Source organism: Polypterus senegalus, chromosome 3 (assembly GCF_016835505.1).
Source record: "Polypterus senegalus isolate Bchr_013 chromosome 3, ASM1683550v1, whole genome shotgun sequence".
Lineage (NCBI taxonomy): Eukaryota > Metazoa > Chordata > Cladistia > Polypteriformes > Polypteridae > Polypterus > Polypterus senegalus.
In genome coordinates this window covers 295470653-295492672 of record NC_053156.1, presented here as the reverse complement: position 1 = coordinate 295492672, position 22020 = coordinate 295470653, and the positions used below count along the sequence as shown (strand labels likewise).

The 22020-nt window shown below is 39.5% G+C and overlaps 1 protein-coding gene across 2 annotated transcripts in view; it reads right to left on the bottom strand.

The window, feature by feature from the left end:
- The window catches only part of mtmr9 (myotubularin related protein 9), a 107891-nt gene that overhangs the window by 70393 nt on the left and 15478 nt on the right, over nucleotides 1–22020 (bottom strand). For both annotated transcript variants that reach the window (XM_039749463.1, XM_039749462.1), the window contains 3 exons: nucleotides 21095–21203; nucleotides 14515–14640; nucleotides 10362–10535 (listed from right to left, as the gene is read on the bottom strand). In XM_039749463.1, the coding sequence (XP_039605397.1) occupies nucleotides 10362–10535; nucleotides 14515–14640; nucleotides 21095–21203 (409 nt within the window). The remainder of the gene's footprint in view (nucleotides 1–10361; nucleotides 10536–14514; nucleotides 14641–21094; nucleotides 21204–22020) is intronic.

Sequence of the window (22020 nt, the reverse complement as noted above, 5' to 3'; positions counted from 1 at the left end):
TATTCAGTAAAGAACAAATAGGGCCTTGAAATATCAGCTGTGGACTACTGCAGACAGGAAGAAAGTCTTATGGACCAATGAATCCAAATTTGAAATCAGACTGGGTCTTGGTACGCCATTGAGTTGGTGACAGGATGGCCCCTCAGTGTATGACGCCAACTGTTAAACATGGAGGAGGAAGTGTGATGGTCTGGGGATCTTGTGCTAGAAGCAGAGTTGGTGACTTGCACAGAGTGACTGGCATTCTGAATCAAAATAGTTACCACAGTTTGGCTGTTATATCAGCAAAAGGTGCAAGCTACTTTGATGAATCAAAAACTTGAATAATCTTTTGTACACTTGTTGATTCCTTGACTCTCCTATGCCTTGATTTCACAAAACACGAAAAGATTTGACCGATAGTGTAAATAGATATGATAAAGATGCTCTTGCATATTCACATTTATAAAAAATCTGTCTGAACAAAGAATTCTTCGTATATCCATGAGCACAATGTAACGCTAACATATTGCATGGTATGTATGCCCCAGAGGCTTTTTGGTTAAATAAACTTCTTATATAATTGCTGGAGTCCAGAGAGCCTTTATATCCTATTGATGAAAAGTAAACATGGGATCAAGAGGAATTTGGGATCAAGAAATTTTCCCAGTCAACACCAGTACCATCAAGGCAGGCTATAGAAAAGAAACAATGGAGACTTGAAAAGAAGTAGAGGAAATATTAAAAAAAAAAAAACTTTTGCCAAAAGAAAGCCAACGAGAGGTCTCTTTGAGGCACAGCTATTAATGAAATTGTTAAATTTTGAAAAGGAGAAAAAAAGTTCCCTTCGTTAATATTTCATATTACTGTGAGAAAATATACTAGGTTTTGGATTTCGTATAGAAAACATGTATGCAAATGTTGAAGCTGATCTTTAATGTGTATTGTGTTTTTTTGTATTGTGTTTTGAGAGCATATTGAGAAATAACAAATATCGAAGTTTGAGTATGAATACTCTCAAATTCAATTGAAGTCCATATCACTCAGCCCTGTTAATAGCCTTAAAAAAAAATCACTCCATTTTAAAACCAGAATGTCATTTTTATTATCTGGTCCCGCCAGATGGCCATTCATTGCACCATAAAAAATGACATGTTTCAATTTTTTGTTTGTACAGGGCAAAAACAAAGAAATAGACACTAATAGCTGTATGAAGCCATGAAAATACTGGTTATAAAAAAATAAAAATTCTTAAATTAACATGATTGCCATTTGCGTTAACATTCGTATACTGTTCTAGAAACAGCAGTGCGCTCATTTAAAATGAGCAACGTAACATGACATGAACTCAGCCCCTCCTGCAAGGTCCAGTCTTGTGGACGTTGCCGTTAGACATGGAAGCCCCTGTCTGAGGCAGACATATTACAGAACTAAGAATTGCGGGTTGGGCAGATTTAACAGACTGGCCAGACAGACTTCCATTGCTCAAAAGACAATCGAAAACTGACACTGGGCAAAGGTGACTGCAACAAAGTCTGCCATCAGAACAAAGCATGGAATCGAAAAAAATGAGGGGAATAAAAAAGCTTAAATGAATGAACAAATAATGACAAAGTCAGAAAATGGCTGCAGTCTGGTGGGGAGAGGCGGGCTATAGAGGGAGGAGCAGACAGGAAAAAGAATGGTATGATTGATCACCTCATTTTCAATGCATAAGCTGTTAGACTTTAATCAATAAGCAGGCAGCACACAATAAACCTCACGGGTGCAGTCTGCCACATGTCAGCTGCTCTGAAGAGGCACAGCATATCGAGATTAACTCTTTGCACACTCATCACTCCTGTATACCTGAGCGAGTTCAAAATGGCTCACAAGAGCCCAGGGTCCCTGTTCTTTTAAGCAAGGGTAAAAGATGCAATTTGAGACATAAATGGCAGAGTCGCCTATCTCACTGAAATCATTGTGCTCAATCAAGTAGCTCCTCGGATACCCTGGACGGCTGCAAAAATACCAAGCAAATATGGAAAATGAAGCCACGAAAAGATTGTGTATATATCACTATTAACAGATAACACGTTTAAACAAAAAGATATATACCGTTTAAATCTATATCTCTTTGTATTTTTTATATTAATTAACAGCAATGGATTACATCTAAATAAAATGCTGCAATGAGACTAAACACTTGTCTAAACAGAAGATTTCTTCAATCTTGTCATTTGCATTCACCAAGTCTGGTCACACTTATCTCCAGCTAAACAAATGGCTGAACCGTTTCCCTGTACCATAATAAATGATACTGCACAAGAAGTCCACAATGCTAAAAGATTTCATGCCGTGGTTTGAACACAAGCAAAAAAATGAACAGAAGAGGAAGAAACCCACTTTCAATAAGAACAAGGACAAAATAAATAATAATCAATTGCTAAGAACACAGAAAAAATAAATAATTATCAATAACTAAGAACACAGAAAAAATAAAAAATAAATAACTAAGAAGCCGGACAAAATAATAATCAATTATTAAGAACACGGAAAAAATAAATAATAACCAATTACTAAGAACTATAATTATCAATTAGTAAGAACATGGACAAAATAAATAATAATTACTAAGAACACAGACAAAATAAATATTAATCAATTACATAAGAGTAGATGATTAATGAAGGTGGCAATTTTGTGACCTGCCGAAACAATCAAATCAGCCAAATTGAATATATTATTGCTATCAAATTAGGGTTACTTTTATCCAGTCCCAAACAAAATGCTATTTAGCAGTTTACATACTGAACAAATATGGAGATGATTCTACCTGCTAGCATGAAAGTCAAAAGCAGACCCAGAAAAAAAAGTGCAATTATTATCTCTTATATATTATATTTCTCTTCTGGTTCGTCCTGCTTCCTCTTCAAAACCAGTCCCAAAAAACCAACAACACACACACACACACACACACACAGCCCACGTGGCATTTCTCCTCTTACAAAACCCTTCCCCACGCTGCCTGTGGCCTCCCATACACCCCTACGCGGCTTTTCTCGATTCCTATTCCTCCTTCAGAATACCGCGTTCCCCGCTACTCTCTCATGAACCCTTTGGTGTCATGTCACCGCTCTATATCTAGCCTGACCGCGTGACCTTTCACTTCGGCCATGTGTGCGCCTGGGAGTCTTTTCCGTAGCCTGCTACAGAAAGGTACTCCTTCGACCACTGGCATTGGTTTCACTCCACGCCATTTTCGTTATATTGCGACGATTGTTTCCTAAGCCTTTGTTATAAAATGAACGACAGTATCTGCTCTGTCGATGGGTTTTTGTACAAAGTCATCTGTATTCCGGGATCCAGCAACTGCCTGTTCCTATCAGTGGGTTATAACTTGACACAAACGGTTGATGAAGGCAATGCACTCTCACTATGACATAGGGCATTAGATTTCGTTGCATCACAGTGGGACAGATTTGGAGACGTTCTTCCCGTTGTTCTTTCAAGTCAAGTCAAGTTATCACAACAAGTCAGGAGTACTATCAATACATGGCAACATCTGGAGTTTATGGTGGTGAAGATGAAATTCAAGCTCTTTCCAAGATTACATCTTTTGACTCATTATCTGTCCTCTCCAACAAAACACCTATTCACAACTGCGTCTTTCAAGAAGTATTTTTTTCTTCTTGATTTCTAAATTCCTTCCTCACCGTTTTCCGTTCCTAATCTTAAACCACCGTATGCTACGACGGGCATCGGCTAGTGTATGTATGTATGTATGTATGTATGTATGTATGTATATATATATATATATATATATATATATATATATATATATATATATATATATATACATACATATACACACACATACATATATTGGCTCAAGGTTTTGTTTTTTTAAGTTAAAAGGAGGGGTGCTACTGGCATAAAGTGGATTCAGAATATTTCGTTATTAATTGCAGATGTGTGTTGCATAAAGACATTTGGGGACTATTTAGATACAGTGGCCTCCATGTTTGGGACAAAGACACATTTTTCATTGGTTTCCTCCTCTGCTGGACAGTTTAAAATTAAAAAAGAAATCACACGATTCAGACATTGTGACTTAAGTGCACGTTGTAGACTTTCACTTGAGCAAGCCAAAATTGGAAGCTCCGGTCTCCTTGCTCTTCCTGGACTGTGTCAGTTTCCTTGTTGGTTCCAGTTTAATGGACACTTCCTGATCATACTCTTCTAACGTGGCTATGCCTCCCAGTTTGGCACCTATTTGGGCATCAATGCCTTTGATCGGTTACTCCACAGATCATTTAGTTATCTTAAGGAAACTTAACAATGAATGTAGAGAGTAGTCATCACAGACCACCTCAGTGCAGTGCAGTGGTCATTTATATAGACACGCAGGTTCTGGGTTTTTACATGTGTTAATTAGATTGCTTATTTTTTGTTATTTTTTTCCTTAATGTTTTAAGAGACTGGACCTTGCATTATATTACTTGAGTGGGCTTCTGCTTCAAAATGTTCAGTTTTTGTATTGATATGATGGCCTATTGAATGAATAAGCTCAGAGAATGTTAGAAGTACAAGAATAAGACACAAAAACATTGCAAAGTGAGCATGCACATACAGTGTTCTCTGCAATGTTTGGGACAAAAACACATTTTTCCTTCATTTCCCCCTCCACTTCACAATTTAAAATTACAAATCAAACAATTCAGACATCGTGATTAAAGTGCACATTGCAGACTTGCGTTGAAGGGGATTTACAGACATTTTGGTCACCATACTATTTCTACATGGTCAGCCCCATTTCAGGTCACCATAATGTTTGGACATAGCAATGGCAGGTCTATTAAGGCCATAATATTTAATTATTTGTCGCATATCTCTTGCATGCAATGACTGCTTGAAGTCTGTGAGTCATAGACATCACCAGGTGCTGGAGATCTTGTCTAGTGAAAGTCTGCCAAGCCTCTAATGCAGCCATCTTCAGCTCATGCTTGTTGTCCCCTTATATGTTCTCTTCAGCATATGGAAGACCTGCTCAATTGGATTGAAATCAGTTGACTGACTTGGCCATTCAAGAATTTTCCATTTTTTAGCTTTGATAAACTACTGTGTTGCCTCAGCAGTCTGTTTGGCTCATTATCGTGTTGTAAGATGAAGAGCTGTCCACTGAGTTTGGAGACATTTACTTGAACTTCAGCAGATCAGAGAATTTTGAGCTCTGACAACCTCCTACTTTCCTCCTCCATAGCCAGAAAGAGACACCAAACCACATTCTGAAGCCCAGAGGAGGCACCACGGCTTCTCCTGCAAGCGGTATAAATTGGTCTCGCTCCTGGAAGGTGACATCAGATGTCAAACTGACAGCCGAGACAGACAGAGCTGCACGAGTAGCCTTACACTTTTGCTTTGTGTCACTTGTTGCCTGGCTTGTACCCTAACCTTCTTTGGCTATCTATCCTGATCTGCTTTTCCAGTAATGTTACAGTATATTTTAAAAAATAATTATTTGAAAACATCATCATTAAATGTTCTTATAGGACAGCATGTGGGGATTGTAAATGTAATCAAGAACTGTACGTACGTTCAGAAAGGTCACAATTATGGGCTTAATTATCCAACACCTTCAGAACATCAGCATATACTTCTAAGACGTCTGACTGCTTTGAAGACAGTGCCAAGGCAAATCAGTCCTAAAATAATTAAGTATTAGCAAGCTGGGTATTTAAGGAGTGATATTACAAAAAAACAATTCAGCTGACAAAACGTTTAAATTTCAGCTTCAATTTATATAAAAAGAACATCTACACTGAGCACAATCTAAACTTCATTTTCAGGTATCATGCAGCACACACAGAATAACAACATAATAAACCTGATAAAGAAGAGTAGACCATTCAGTCCATTGAGCTCCTCTGTTTAGCTAATAGCTAAGCTGTCCCATAATCTCACACAAATTTGTCTTAAAGCTTGTCAAGGTTTCTGCTTTAACTCTCAAGTCTCTACAGTTTGGTCTCGATTCCCACAATTCTCTGCATAAACAAGTGCTTCCAGACTTCAGGCGTAAATGGACTTCCCCTTAATTTCAACTAGTGTCCTTGAGTATGTGATTCACTGTTCAAATAATTTTGCCGGATCTTTATCAATGTGTTTGAGAATTTTAAAGCTCTGGATGAGGTCCCCACGCTGTCTCCTCTGCTTGAGACTAAGCAGACTTAATTCTCTGAGTCTGTCACAGTACTACATGTCCTTAACTATCTTACTGTTACATTTTTTCTCAAAAAGACATGAAAAAATCATTGCATTTTTTTGGCTTGATAAATCACATCTTTATTAAATTTCATTTTTCTTCTGTAAAACGTGCAAAACGCTAAAAGTACAAAATCAAAAGTGAAAAAAGAATAATAATGATACACCCTGATCGCTTCGCTCACCGACCCCCAGGCAGGCAGTACGTGCTAGCCACTTCGCGGATCTGCCGCTCACGTATGGGGAAGTGGATGTACAATTTAAACAGATTGTTACTTTCATGGGAATTGTTACATATGCATAATGGAACTAACTATTTTACATTATAGTGAGTAACTAACCATAGTAAAAAATAGTAAAATGTAATAAATTGAAAGAAAATTATGTTTCCTGTTGTGTTATACGTTTTCGTTCTGTTTGGCTTTGAAATTAACACACAAATACTTTTTAAACATTTTAATTGTAAAACAATTTTTTGAATTAACTTTTTGTCAATATCGCATTGAATTTTGATTCTGTGTTTGGACTTGCATTGTGACAATGAAATGTGAATTTGTTTCTTTCTCTCTAATAAAAAAACCGACTCTTTCAAATGTTTGTCCCTGTGATTTGTTAATTGTCATAGCATGAGCCATTCTAACGGGAAACTGTAAACGTTTTAATACAGATGGCATATAAAGATCTCCTTTGGTGTCTAATGTTATCCACGGATGATGGATAACTTGTTGCCTGCTAAAATTTTACACGTCAGAATTGTTCGACCAATTTTGAGTACAACTAATCTTGTCCTATTGCATAGCCCATCACTCAGACATAAATTACGCAATAACATTATGATACATCTTTCTTTCAACAGTAATTCAGCCGGTGGAAGACCGGACGGTGTTAAAGTTTGTAGATATTCTACATGATATTGTAAGTTGATGTTTTCATCTTCCGCACCATCGACACCAACTGTTTCAGCGTAGTCTATTGATACGCATTTAACCAATTTGCCGTGTAACCAATCGACAATTTTCATATGAATTTATTTGACTTAATCGTTTCTCGGTGCTAGGATTGCCTGTGTACTCATTTCTTCTGTTGATAACACTTCAGGATGAAATTATTCAATAAGATTTGAACATAATAAGTCTTCTTTTATTGGGAACTTCAAGTGAGGAAAACAAAAAAAAATTTATAAGAGCTGAGACGACCATGGGCGTGGGCTGTTAACAGGAAATGGTGGAGAGGAGGGCGGGACTTGAAAAAATCTCTTGGAAAAAGTCTTGTCTCACTATTTTTTTTATAATAGAGACAAATAATAATAATAATAATAATGATGATGATGATGATGCTAATACCATATATACTGTCAAAATACGTCTTTTGTGTGGTATGTCTTTGAATGGGAAAACTGCTTAGGTGTACGGTCACTTACCTGACATTGTTGAGCGTTAACGGTTCGTCTCAACAGCAATTCTTTCAATCACATCATCATCCAGAAATAACTTCAAGCAAGTAACTGGATCTTGAATGTTAACCTTCACTTTTATTCCTGGCTGCCTACACAAGAGCAAAACGAGGTGGTGCTGGGTTTTTTTTGAAGCAGGATCAACAGAAACCCAAACGTGAGAGTCGTTTTTAGATCCATCAGAGTCACTTTCGGTTTCTTTGTCCGTTTCAATTTCAGTGCCAGAAGACAAGTTCACTTTGTTGTCACTGCTGATGCGAGGCTCCTCAACATCATGAGCGTGCAACACCTGGGCTGCTGAAAAACATTTCCTACAAGGGTCCTGAAACATCACGAGTGTGTAAAACTTGGGCTGCTGAAAAATGTTTCCTACAAGACGCCATTATGAGGCTAGGAGAAGACGCATCTACACCATTGCCTGAGTAACGCCTGAAACTTATGCTGTTAGTACTTTCACAGCCCTAGTAATCCTCGGGCCTAATGCTTACACGAGGCGCGTCTATGCAGTTGCCCGACTGACACTTGGGACTGACGATTTTAGCACTGTTTTCACAGCCTAAGTGAAGCTCAGTCTAATGCTAGGGAGGTTAAGTCCTGGTTGCTGTCCACTGCACAGTGTCAAGTATTGTCATATTTTCCTTGAAGCGTGATGGCCAGAACTGCACACATTACTCCAGAAGTGGGATCATTAGTACATTAGTCTGTACACCTTGATTTATATTCAGCAGTTTTTAACAATATCACCTAACATTTGTTTGCCTTTTTAATTGCCTCTGCACAGTGCATAATGATGACAATGTTGTGTCACTGTAAACCCTAAATCCATTTCATAGGTTTCTTCCTGTAGGACACGGTCTCCCACCTTGTATTTATAACTGACATTCCTTTTGCCTACATGTAGCACTTTGCACTTTTCTACGCTCTTAATAATAAAAGTGCCAGAGTTGTTCTTCATAGCAATGCTATAGGGGAGCCATTTTTGGTTCCCAAAAGACCCATTCACATGAATGCTCCAGAAAGAAACTAATTCTTCAGATCTATAACAGGCTCCATAGAGTAAATAACCACAAATAGATAGTAGCAGATTTGTGAAACACCAATGGGTCTTAATTTAAAAGGATTCTAGTTGCCTACGTACAGTACAGTAACACAGGCTCAAGTTCAGGTTTTCTTAATCGGCTCATGCCCTGCTAGATAGCCTAACAATCACTAAAGATGTCTGTTTATTTCCTATATATCAGAAGCAGACAGAACCAACTTCATATGCACAGAAGCTGGCCCAGAATCAAATGGTGCTTTGTCAAGCAATGGTTCTATGAGGAACCACACAACCCACTAAAGAACCATAAAGTGCCATTCAAGGACCAGCATTTTTAAAAGTGTATATTAAAGGGAATTTTCCAAGTGTTTGCCCAATTTTAAACCTGAATTATTTTTATTGCCTCCTCAGTATCTCCTACCCCCACAGCAGGTCGGGTATCCAAACGGTTTACAACTCAACTAGTCGCTTATTTCGAAATCTGATCAGACATTATACTATTAACAAGATTTAGCCTTTCAAGTCACATGACTAATGAAAAATACATTCATCATATGTTCTTAACAAAGCTATTCTGTTTTCAAAGAATTGTAGCTGGATTGCTCAACAAATGAAATTACAAAATAGTTTCAATGCTTTTGTTTTCCTGTTTGTCTACACCCACACATTCCTATACATTCACACCCAACATCCACACTTAATGAGAAGTTCACTTGAAATATTTTGAAATAATCATTCTCAAATGCTAGCTTGAATGGCAAATATACACCGTGTCCTCCATCACATTTTTTACAAAGACCTGTTTTTTCCTTGATTTACCTTCAGCTCCATAGTTTAAAATTCCAAATCAAACAATTCAGACATTGTGATTAAAGTGCACATTGCAGACTTTCATTTAAGGGGATTTGCAAACATTTCAGTCACACCGTGTGGAAATGACAATTTTCTACATGCCTTGAACCCCCCAATTTTAGGGCACCATAATGTTTGGGACAATTGGCATCACAATTGTTTGCGATTCCTCAGGTGGGTTTCATGGCTTCCCAAGATACCTTGGCTTGTTTCTACCCTTTGGAGTCTGTAGGTGCCATTGTTTAACATGAGGACAAGAGCTGTGCCAATGAAAGTCAATGGAGCCGTCATGATGCCACAAAACAAGAGGAAAACCATTAGAGACATGAGTAGAACCTTAGGATGAACTAAATCAACAGTGTGGAATATCATGAAGAAGAAAGAACACAACGGTGAGCTCAGTAATCACATAGAAACAGGTAGGCCAAGGAAGACCCTACACTGCTGATGACAGAAGAATGCTTACTATGGTCAAGAAAAAGCTACAAACGCCTGTCTTACAAATTCAGAAGGGGATCAAATACTTATTTCCCCCACTATATGTTATGTTTGTGAAGAAATTTAACCTTTCCTTTAAGGCCAAAAGAAGTCTTTGCTAAGTAAGGTCTTGTTACATGATAACCTATGAGTAACAGATGCATTTTTGCAGGGTCTAAACTATTTTTTTTTTTTATTCTTGTTGTTTTTTTAAAAAATACAGTAGCAGCAAGTTCATTAAAACTCTGTAGCAAAATTAAGAATGGTCTCAACCTTACTGAAGTTTGAAACTTTCCAATCAAGAGGAGATAAATCACTCACCATGCCATTCTTCTTGTGGTAGTAACTGAGGACTGGAAAGCGGCCCATATGTCTGAATGTGGCTACTTTGCGTAGCGTATCATCATCAATGGATTTGGGCACAATGACGACCGGTGGGTATGAAGGACAGACACTAAAATCCTTGTTCACCTGGCTCAGTCGCCACTCATTGGTCTGTGGAAAGATCAGATATTACAGCACAAAGTGGAAATTAAAGTCATACATGGCATACAGTAGAAGAACACAACAAAGGAAATGAAACAAAACCACTGGAGTCTCTTTATTTTAAAATGGCTTAAAGTTGTTGCGGTCACTGGGCATACGTTTCGGCACAAGAATCCACTCAGAGCAACTCTCCACTCTCTGCTGCTCATCCTCCCTAAGCAGGTATGGCATACCAACTCAGGACTTTGAGATTACAGGACAACTAGCTTAGGATGAACAAGCAGCAGTGGTGAGGGAATCACCCTAAAAGAATTCCCGAGCAGAGGCAAATGGTGCCATGATCCAGATTTCCTCAGGGGTGGAGCAAGTGTAGCAAGGCTGAGATACAGAGAGCCTGCCACATAAAAGGGACATTCAACAGTCAGAAGTCCAACTGGCCACTATAGCCAAGGGTATTTTCCTCTTCCTAACAAGGTTGCTTTGCAATCTCATATTTGCAGTCCACATTTCCTCAAGGAGAATGAGCAGCAGAGAGATAGAATGTTATATCAAAACTGGCTGTGTACGCCCATGCTGTAAAAGGCACAGGGTCCTAGAAACTATTGAAATCTTCAGAAAAAAATTGAAACGTAAAGATGTCAGGTAATTGAAAGGAACTTCTCTGGACATCTCTCTCCTAGTAGGTTTCGTTTTGCCAACGTGCTCACATCGTTTGTGCATTAGCGGCTGAATGACTTTGTCTTTCTTCTAAGGTTTTGTTTTGCCAATGTGCTTGCCTCGCCTTGTGTATTAGCGGCGGGAGGAAAAGTAAAAGGGATACTGTTTTGCCGAAGTACTTGCCTTGTTTTAAAAATAGCGGATAAACGAGTGACTCTATCTTCAGGGGTTTCGCTTTCTGATGTGCTGGCCTCGATTGTGTATCCTTGGCAGTGGAGCCCTTAACCTGACTCTACCTCCCACTTCCAGGCCGGACAGACACACACATACTTCCACACGTAGACGTTTATATACAAGATACATTGGACCCTTGACTTACAAACTTAATTCGTTTGTGAGGGCTGGTTGTAACTCAAGTTGGTTGAAAGTCAAGACTATTTTTCCCATAAGAAATATTGGAAATACCCATAATGCATTCTGAACCTCCCACAGCAACGCTTACTTAACATTTTCATAATAAAAAAGGGTTGTATAATGTGTATAATTTACCAAAAACACCAATAATTTTTCTAATGTACTAACCAAAAAGTTATAAAAAGTGCCTAGCCTACCAGAAACAACAATTTCATACTGTACTCACCATTTAAGTTGACATCTTTGACTTGCAGGAAGGGAGGACGAGGAGAATGAAATGGAAGGTGGTTATTGTTTGGAAGGAGCTTCCTTATACAAATCTTTTCTTTGTAAAATTGTCGAGATGGTGGATATCGAAATGCTGTACATATTAGCGAGATCGGTCACAGGAACGCCACTCTCATATTTCCACACAATTTCCTTTTTTGTTTCGATTGTGATCGCTTTCTTTACTTTCGTTACCTTCTCTTCCTTCCTTAGCTTCTTTTCTAGCTTTTTTGGGGTCATTTTGATAGCAATTATCGAAATAAATTATATAAATCACTGCAATGACCGAAATTACGTCCACAAACACATGTATCTGGGCTCCGAATGACGCTTACGAACGCTCTCTGCTGTTTGTTTACAATCGCACAAGCGGATACACGTGACCGTATTCGGGTCGTAACGCAAGATGTTGGTCGTAATTCAAAACAAAAATTTTGGTCGTAAACCAAGTTGTTCGCATGTCAGGCTGGTCGTATATCGAGGGTCGACTGTACCTCAAACAAAAACAGTCTATGACTATAAGAGCAACTTTTTTTTATCTGAACTGTTGTGGTTTTCTTTTTCTTGTATGCCATTCTTCAACTTTGGAACAGGAACACAAGAGTAGCTGGAAGACACTACAACATTATCATCTGATCACAAAGTTGGATGTGTTCACTTTTTTCACACAACACCACCATAAAGAGCTACCTGGACCACAACCTCATTTGTCTGCAGGCAATTTTTTCTCTATAGAATTCTCACTTTATGCAAGAATTACAGGCTCAAAGAGGTTTGATATTCTCCAAGTTTTGCACCACAGTCATATTTTCATTTGCCTCTTTATCTGCTGCATATTTTAAACTTTTCATACAGTGCTGCGTGTTTGCTTTTTATGTGTTTAACTTTTAATACCGATTAATGATGTTACTTTTGATGGTCTATTCTGTGCTCTGAACCCTGTCATTATCTGAAGATCTTTCCATCTATCCGTTCATTTTCCTGAAATGATGTTGGGTGCAAGACGACCGCGGACAGAATGTTAGCCGATCAAATAGAACAACTTAAGAACACATGCATAGTCACTGCTATTAGGCCAATTTAGGCTTATCAATCATTCATCAGTCCTGCATACCTTTGGGATAAGGAAGGGACTATGAATATTCAGAAGAAACCAACATGGACATCTGGGGAACACGCATCTTCAAACAAACAGAGATCAGTGACTGGGGACAAGTCATAGGAGCCATGAGACAACAGCAGCAATGACCACACTGCTGTGCCTCCCAGATCTGAAGAGTTTGTACATAAAATTGTTTGCTGTGTTGTTTCATCAGGTGCACATACTTAGCTGTGGAATGTGCATACTAAATTAACAGTACAATTTTTGGAAATACTGAGTTTGCATAAATGTGTTTTTTTTTTGTTTTGTTTTTTTTTTGAAAGAACAAAAAAAAAATACTTTGTAGATGTGCATATTTAAGTTTGGTCTTCTCCCTGAAACACACGTTTAACTAAAGGAACACAAATGATCTCCACAAAGGTTAAGCGTCTTCATGTAGTGGATCATTTCATATAAGACTCGTCTCATATTTTTAATTTATAGTAAAATAACACATGGATAACAAATTTCAACTTTTAACTTCTAATCATAATCAAATCCTTTAAACTTAAAGTTTTATTTAAGAAAACCAAACTTAGATCAAGACAGACATAAAGGCAGAGAGATAGACATCTGTGATATCTGTCAAAGAGTTATAAAAGACATCACCTTCCACATTAAATGAACACAGTCTGCTAAGGAAAGACAGTGTGAGGGACGGCCGGCCGTGACGCCCAAAGGATATAAGGATGGGGGAAGGCAGCTTTTCCAGGACACTGCCTCCCCTAAAACGCTAGATGGCAGCTTCCCAAGAGTATCAGAGGTGCCCTGGATTCCCATAGGGCATCGTGAGACTTGGGAGTCTGGTTTCTCAGCCCTGTTCGGTGCCAGCAGGGGGAGTTGTAAAAGGACCTGGGGAGTCACGCTTCCCTTGCAGCCCTGAAGTACAAGGAAGTCATCAGGACGGAAGCCACAAATTACTTCCGAGCTGATGAAAAGAATTGGCATTCTCCGTGTGACCCGGAAGTGCTGGCAAGTCACAGGGACAGCAGAGTAGAAGCACTTCTCGGTCAAGGGCTATTTAAAGGGCTGTTGGAGAACCAGCAAATGAGCCAGAGTCAGGAGGTGTGGAGTAGAGAATTATTATTATTATTGCAAAGATGATTGTGTTTATTGCCTGTTCTTGTGTTTGTGGTGCTTGGAGGACACTGTTTATTAAGAAAGAAGGCAATAAAAATCATCTTGGTGCTTTTAACTCGTGTCCAATGTCTGTTTGTTGGGGTTAAAGGGGCAACAGCGACCCCTAGTGTTTAAAACAGCTTGCTCTGTCCCTTTCTCCTATACAGTAGCTCAGAGGTTAATTACCAGCAAAAACAGGTCACTAATTAAAAAAAGGGTCAGAAAGAAAACCTGCAGCCTCTGTGGTCCTACTGGACCGGAGTTGGGGTCCCCTGCACTAAAGTATACAAATTCTCTCACAACAAATACATAACCAAAAAAAGAGACTTCTTTTTATTGCTCTTCTAAAACTTCTAAAATATAATCAAATGATGCGGAAAACATACTTACCATAGATTCAATATGCTTAAATGCCTGCTCAGGCAGGAATGATTTCCATCCATCTTCAACCACTTCAAACATAGGCCGATAGAAAAAAGGATACATAAGAAGGGCAGAATCCAGTGTAGACAGAGCCTAAAGAAAACAGGCTTAACATTAAAATCAACCTGCAACTATCAAATAACATCTCAACATACTGAACTAAATTTATGAATGTTAACTCCAGGTTAGCATGTGGTTCCTTGTAGTGCTGTGATAGAAAAAAAACAGGGTCAGCAAAGATGGACAGATAGATTAAATGCTACCATGAAGTATTAAAATTATTTTAAACCTGCATATATAATAGTAAAAATAACAGAACTTTACAGCGGTGCATTGCTAATTTTCCTTTTGCTGAAGTTAAAGTTAAGTTAAATGGCAGCCAGTACTAAAATATATGGCATAATAAATAGGCAGGTGTACTACTGATCCCTGAGGGGATATTTATTTGCTCCAGCAGCAACTCAGAAAATTAAATCATAGTATAAAACAGTTAAAAAAAAATCACCGCAAACAATACACAAGTGTGAGTCAGTCATTTCCCAAACCGCTATATCCTAACACAGGGTCACGGGGGGTCTGCTGGAGCTAATCCCAGCCAACACAGGGAGCAAGGCAGGAACAAATCCCCGGGCAGGGCACCAGCCCACCACATGGCGCACGCGTACACACACACTAGGAACAATTTAGAATCGCCAAAGTACTCGGCACTATGGAAGGAAACCGGAGCACCCGGAGGAAACTCACAAGGGCATGGGAAGAACATACAAACTCCATGCAAGGAGGACCCGGGAAGCAAACCCAGGTCTCCTTACTGCGAGGCAGCAGCGCTACCACTGCGCCACCGTTCTGCCCATACACAAGGGAGATAGTCCCCATTCTGGCTTCTAAATGAGCCTCCATGGTATTGAAGGGAAAAGTCTATGGAGATGTGGCCAATGAAGGCAGAAAATGAAGGAAGGCTGCTAAGAACAGAGCCGACAATGACATGACGGATGTGAGGAGTGTCACAGAGTAAGAAAAAGATGGGTAAACTCAGAAAATAAATGATCAATATGCTCAGTGTATGTCGTATTTAATGTTGAGTGTGCCCAAAGAATTATTGCTACCATGTTAATCTGTCTGTGATAAAAACGGCTAGGGTGAATGTGACATCATGTGAAGACGGATTACTCTGCTCAGGGAAGAATAAAATCTAATTGCAAAGGATACAAGAGTGAAGTGTAAACTAGAGTGAGGGTCCTGTTTAACCTCTTTAGTGTGATGTTTACCCAAAAAGCATTGAGTTTTTCCAACAAATAATGCTACTATGTGTAAAAGTAACATGTAAATACCAAAACATTAACATAATCACAGTAGGAAAGGTACATCCAGTGTGCACGGCTCTACTGATGCAGATTTAGCATACTGAACGTACTTTGTGTGATATGCTTTGAAACAGTCACCAAAGCACAAAGGCACGGTTTGAGCATATGTCAAATTATTTTTTTTCTAATATTATTTCTGTTGCTTGCACATGAGAGGGTAGACTGTCAGTGCCTGAACTACTCAATCGACGTGCTACTGCAGTCTACCACAGAACAAGGTTTAGTGACTTCCACATTTCCCCTTGACACGAAATCGGACAGTTGCTGCATCATGTACAGTGCTTAGGAGGCAGACGTCTTTCTTATCCTCAACTTGACAGCAATCATTTTGCTTTTTTGCCACGCAGCTTGACTCATTAACAGGAGCAAAGTCAACAGGCCTATTACAATGGTTCAGTTGTACAGTGCTGTCAGTTTTCCTTTGAAGTAAAATTTCAAGCAGTTCAGGAGTATAAAAAACTGTCCATCTTTAAACAGTAACCAAAGTGTTTGCCACTGACAGCTTGTTTGATGTATTAACGCTGTATTGACTGCACTTGCCATCCCACTCGGTCCCTCTACTGATGTATCAGACTACTGCTTTGCATAACACGCAGAACTTGATACCGAATCGTACACGTTTGGATGCGATGGACTGTATCTTTGACAGTATTTTCTTGTCACCCATGCATCAATACTTATGTTACGATAAGGAAAAAACACCTTCCGCTTATTTTTGATGATCACATCCCACAGTATGTACAGTTTTGATGCTGGGTGATTGGCTTCATCATAGTCATTGTTATTAGTGAAATGCAGGTATTTGTAATGAGTGGAAACCAACATTCACTCATAACATTCTGAATAAGGGTTTGTGGACCAGGAGACTGAAAAACACCCACATATGTCTGCAGCAACAGGCTGCCTGCGACTGAGAAAATCAAATAGTTTACTGTGACTTTTCCAACACTGGTCAGCCTAGCGGTTCGTTTCAATAACTAATTTCTCCACCAGACTACCATCGATAAATCATAAATCATCCAGATAATCATGATCAACAGATATCTTCAGACCGGGGTTGTATTAATCAACGAGGAGGTGCACGATTGTCAGCAGTAGTATGAAGCCGACACCAAACACAAACATCACTGAAACTTGGAAGCTCAGAATCTACCATACAGGTGTCAGTTTCACAGCTCGTGTCATCGTCTGATGACCAATTATACAGGGTGGTCCAAATCTAATTATGCAGATCCAGATCATCTGGATGACTTTAATTTATGCGGGGACGATTCCAGTTCGGCGCAAAGACAATTCTTCATGTCGTCAGTTTGCACACTTCACGACGGTGCGGGATTTTTCGGGTGATTTTCTGTGCAATAAACTTAAGTTATAGCGTAATGAAAATTGCATAATTAGATCTGGACCACCCTATATTATCTCTATCGTGTGATTTGAGCACCAATGGTTCAGCTATGGCTTGTTCTAAAACTGGCTTTACGTCTTTTTGTTTGCCATTGTGTTTTTGGTTTAATGGCCCACCTCACTCATGAATATTGATGAGCTGCTATATAGAATTACCATAAAGTGGCAGAACATATAAAAATACTACATTTTTTTTCAGCGCCATGTTATGTCATCCACTACATGTCAGCAGAATACCATCTCAAAAGATATCTGGGCTTAACACTGTTAAGCGGATCGTTACACATCACCCCAACTCTAACTCAGGTGTACCCGTATTTAATTTTTTTTTTTTAATTCTGAGGTTAACAGAAATTTTTAAAAATAATACATGAATGGCATTACGCCTATAAAGAAAACCCTTATTTGTCATGCAAAGTGGAACGGAGACAGATCACTGCAGCTGCTACCAATGTAATGTTTAATCCAACACTCACATCTTTTTGTTTTTCTTCTAGCACAAATGAAATTTAAACAAAGTAACATTTCCTCCTATTTACCAAGTGTTGTTTCTTCGTTAGACAATACTGATATCTCCAAACATGAACATCTCTTTAATTTATATAAATAATGAAACTAATATATTAGAGATTGTGACGATGAGAGTTCTACTCCATGCTCCAACCTTGCATCTGGGAGCCCTTGAACCCGTCACCGTCGGTAATGTTACCAATGAGCTCGGCAGTGAGGCGCAACAATGGAGTTGGTGTAAAAAAGTGCCAAGTGCTTTTATTAAAAACAACAAACAAAAACAAGTGTTGAAACAAAGTGCAGTGCATCAAAAATCATTAAATAAATAACCCATAAAAACAAGTGCTGAGTGGAGGTGTGTTCTTTTACCTGGCAGCTCCCCTGCTTCTCCCATCTGGGCCCCGCAACAGGAGAGTCACCATACCTGCAGCTGACCTTCTTCTCACACAACTGATCTGGAGGCCTTCCGATCCCTGGCTCCAATTCAGCTCACATAGGCCGAGACTTGAGCTCCCTAGAGACCAGGATGCTCACACTGGGGCTTCTCTGTCCAATCTCCGATTCCCACTGCCTACCTTTGCTGCGGCAAGCCAACCTTCTCCTGGTCACTCCTACTCCAAACAATTGCTAAGCAGGAGCGACAAGTACAATCGGCCCTCAGATGCTGGCCAAACACCTCACTCGGGCTCGCCTCTCACAGCTGCTCATATACAGAGAAAGCCTGCACTTGCTCACTCTCCTTCTCACTCTCTCTCACTACTGGTTTTCTCCCTCCTGCTTCCTGCCTTCTTCTCTGCAACCTCCATCTTTCTTTGTCCTTTTTCCCACCCGCTAGCCACCTCGCGCTTCTATTTATAACAGGGACAAGGCAGCTGTGGCCATCAGCAGCTCCCGGGAACAATTACGGATACGGACGGTTTCTCACCTGTACACTTAGGTGAGAAATGGTCACATCACAAGTTCCCTAGGAACCGCTTCAGCCACACACCACCACTCCCCGTCGCTAGGCCGTGAGTGCGGCGATTATTTATTTTAAAAAGTGGCCTTTGACATGAGCTGTGGATCCACTGTACCACACAGATAAAGATAACAGTTGTCTACTTCATCTTCTTTTTGATATTTGTGTATACACTATACTGTTCGGGAGTACAATAATAATAATAATGATGATAAAATATTTTATTTAAATAGCACCTTTCCTATGACCAAGGTGCTTCACAGAGTTTCAATAAGAACAGCATATACAAATACTTTCTGGATAAAAATACAAATAGGCGCAGTGGGTAGCGCAACTGCCTCGCAGTTAGGAGACCCGGGTTCACTTCCTGGGTCCTCCCTACATGGAGTTTGCATGTTCTCCCCGTGTCTGCGTGGGTTTCCTCCGGGTACTCCGGTTTCCTCCCACTGTCCAAAGATGTGCAGGTTAGGTGCATTGGCGATCCTAAATTGTCCCTAGTGTGTGCTTGGTGTGTGGGTGTGTGCATGTGTGCCCTGCGGTGGGCTGGCCCCCTGCCCGGAATTTGTTTCCTGCCTTGTGCCCTGTGTTGGCTGGGATTGGCTCCGGCAGACCCCCGTGACCCTGTAGTTAGGACATAGCGGGTTGGATAATGGATGGATGGAAAATACAAATATAAAAGGCACTTCACAGAGTCTCAATAAGAACAGCAGGGTATACACAAATATTTTCTGCATGTTTCCTCCTTATGGGAAGGATTTAGGAGTCGCAATTGACTTGAAACTATCAACTGTCAGACAGTGTTCAAAAGCCATTAAGAAGGCTAACAGAATGTGAGGTTATATAGCGCCTTGATGTGTGGAGCACAAGTCCAAGGAGGTTATGCAGAAGCTTTATATTGCACTGTGTGCAGTTTTGGCCTTCAGGTAACAAAAAGGACGTGGCAGAGCCAGAAATAGTTCAGAGAAGAGTGACTAGGCTGATTCCAGGGCTACAGTTGATAAGTTATGAGGGAAGATTAAAAGAGCTGAGCATTTTCAGTTTAAGCAAAAGAAGATTAATAGGTGACATGATTGAAGTGTTTAATATTATGAAGGGAATTAGTACAGTGGATCGAGACGGTTACTTACGGTTACTTTAAAATGAGTTCGATAAGAACACGGAGACATTGTTGGAAACTTGTTAAGGAGAAATTTCACACAAACATTATAATTTTTTCTTCACACAGACAACCATAGACACATGGAACAAGTGATCAAGGAGTGTGGAAGACAGTAGGACTTTAGGGACTTTCAAAACTCGACGATGTTATTTTGGAAGAATTAAGTGGATAGGACTGGTGAGCTTAGTTGAGCTAAATGGCCTGCTCTCGTTTTGTCTAGAATAAGTGTATCCGTTCTACCCATCCATCTGTTTTCTAATGCGTTTAACCAGTTCAGGGCTACAAGAAAGTATTTTAAAATATGTACCAGTAACGGCATAGTGCACGATAACGTGCACTGAATACACTTTACTTATACTTTTCATCCTTTTTCTCTGTACGTTTAGCATTCGTTTGCTCAGAGGTTGATGGGTTTCCTGCTTCTTCAGCAGCTCTTGTTTTCTCCACCCTAGCAGCCCGCTTCTTCTCTTCTTTCGTTGGCATTTTTACGCGTTAAAAAAATTATTAAGTCGTTTTTTGTGTTGCAATTACTTAGTATGTTTTTCTTAACCTTTCACTTAAGCTGGCACTTAAGTGTTAAATCTGCCTCAAGAATGATGTAAGATATGAAGAGGTAGAGGAAGTGACGGTGAAGGTGGTAGGGATGAGAACGGCATGTGCCCCACGGCCGCCCTGCAGCCAAGAGTTGATTCTACAATAAAAGAAAATAAAAATAAAAAAGAGCAATAAAAATCATCACCCTGAAATCGGACAGTAGAAGTTATGTAGTATATGTGTACCAAATTTCAGGTCAATAGGTCAAACGGTTTGTGAGTTTCAGGTGATTTAAAATTGTGGTCAGACAAACGGACGGCCGCGGTAATGTATTATATAAGAAGATAATGTTATCAAATCCACAAGTCTGAACAACTGGATGTACATTCATTACTTGTGCCTTCTTGTCCTCGGTGCATTGGGACAAATGCTGGTATTATCCAAACGTGAAGGAATACTACACCTTCTGCTGACCACTGAATCAGCTAGTTATGTCAGCTAGTCTGTATATTCTGTGATATTTTGTTTTTTACAAAATAAAGTATTTTAATAAAAAATACCTTCTTAAAACCGTTAGGAGTAAAACAAAGAAATCATACTCGTAAATTTCACACTCACTTCAATTGAGCTTGCAATGTTTAGGCATTCTTCCATCCCAGGAATGTCCAGTTGGATTATCCTTAAATCCTTACATTTTATAATAATGGTTCCCATGGAGCCAACAAATCTGTTAAAAAAAAAGAAGGTTAGGTAGCAGTTTAAAAGTTGATTAATTCTGATGGACACCTTAGACAGTCTTTTACAGAGACAAACTGGATATGAAGAAACATAAAACTGGGTATTACTTGATGTACAAGTTTAAAAATTAGACTTTTGACTGTAAAACATTTGGTGCAAGCTAAAACTATCAAAGCCATGTATAATTCCTATTCTATCATCACAGAAAGCCCTGTATTTTATCGTGGTACTTTTGCACAACAGAAGTAAAAAAAAACACAAGTGCTGTGTCATCTGGGGATTTTACATTTCTCTGCAATTATGTGTTCAAACACTACTTTGTGGAGGATATGCTTAAAAAATAAAGTATTGCGTATAAAGTATGGCCTACTCATTAAACGGACTCTACAGCAACAGACTGCAGGCTGAGTCCCCTACACTCTCATCTAATGGGGGAATATTTCAGACAAAATTCTCCAACCAAAACAAAATACTTGCTAGAGCCCCACCCTCTCAACTTTGATGGAGGAAAATGTCACTTTTCATTTCATGTCACGTTGCATGTTTTATAATTTATAAAATACTAGTCGTCCCCTGCGGCTCCGCACATGTAGTAGTGAAACAGGACAGTGAGGAGGGCCCTGTCCGGTTCCCTACTCCTGACGTTTCCCCCTCCCGCCGGCCCACAGCCTCTGTCTCGGATTAGCACGAATATATCGCTCCAGCAAGTGAACTATGATTCTCAGCGCGGTGAGAGAAGTCGCAAAATCAACCGGAATGTTCAAGCAAATTATAGAAAAAAACCCCAATCTAAATCAGTTAAGAAG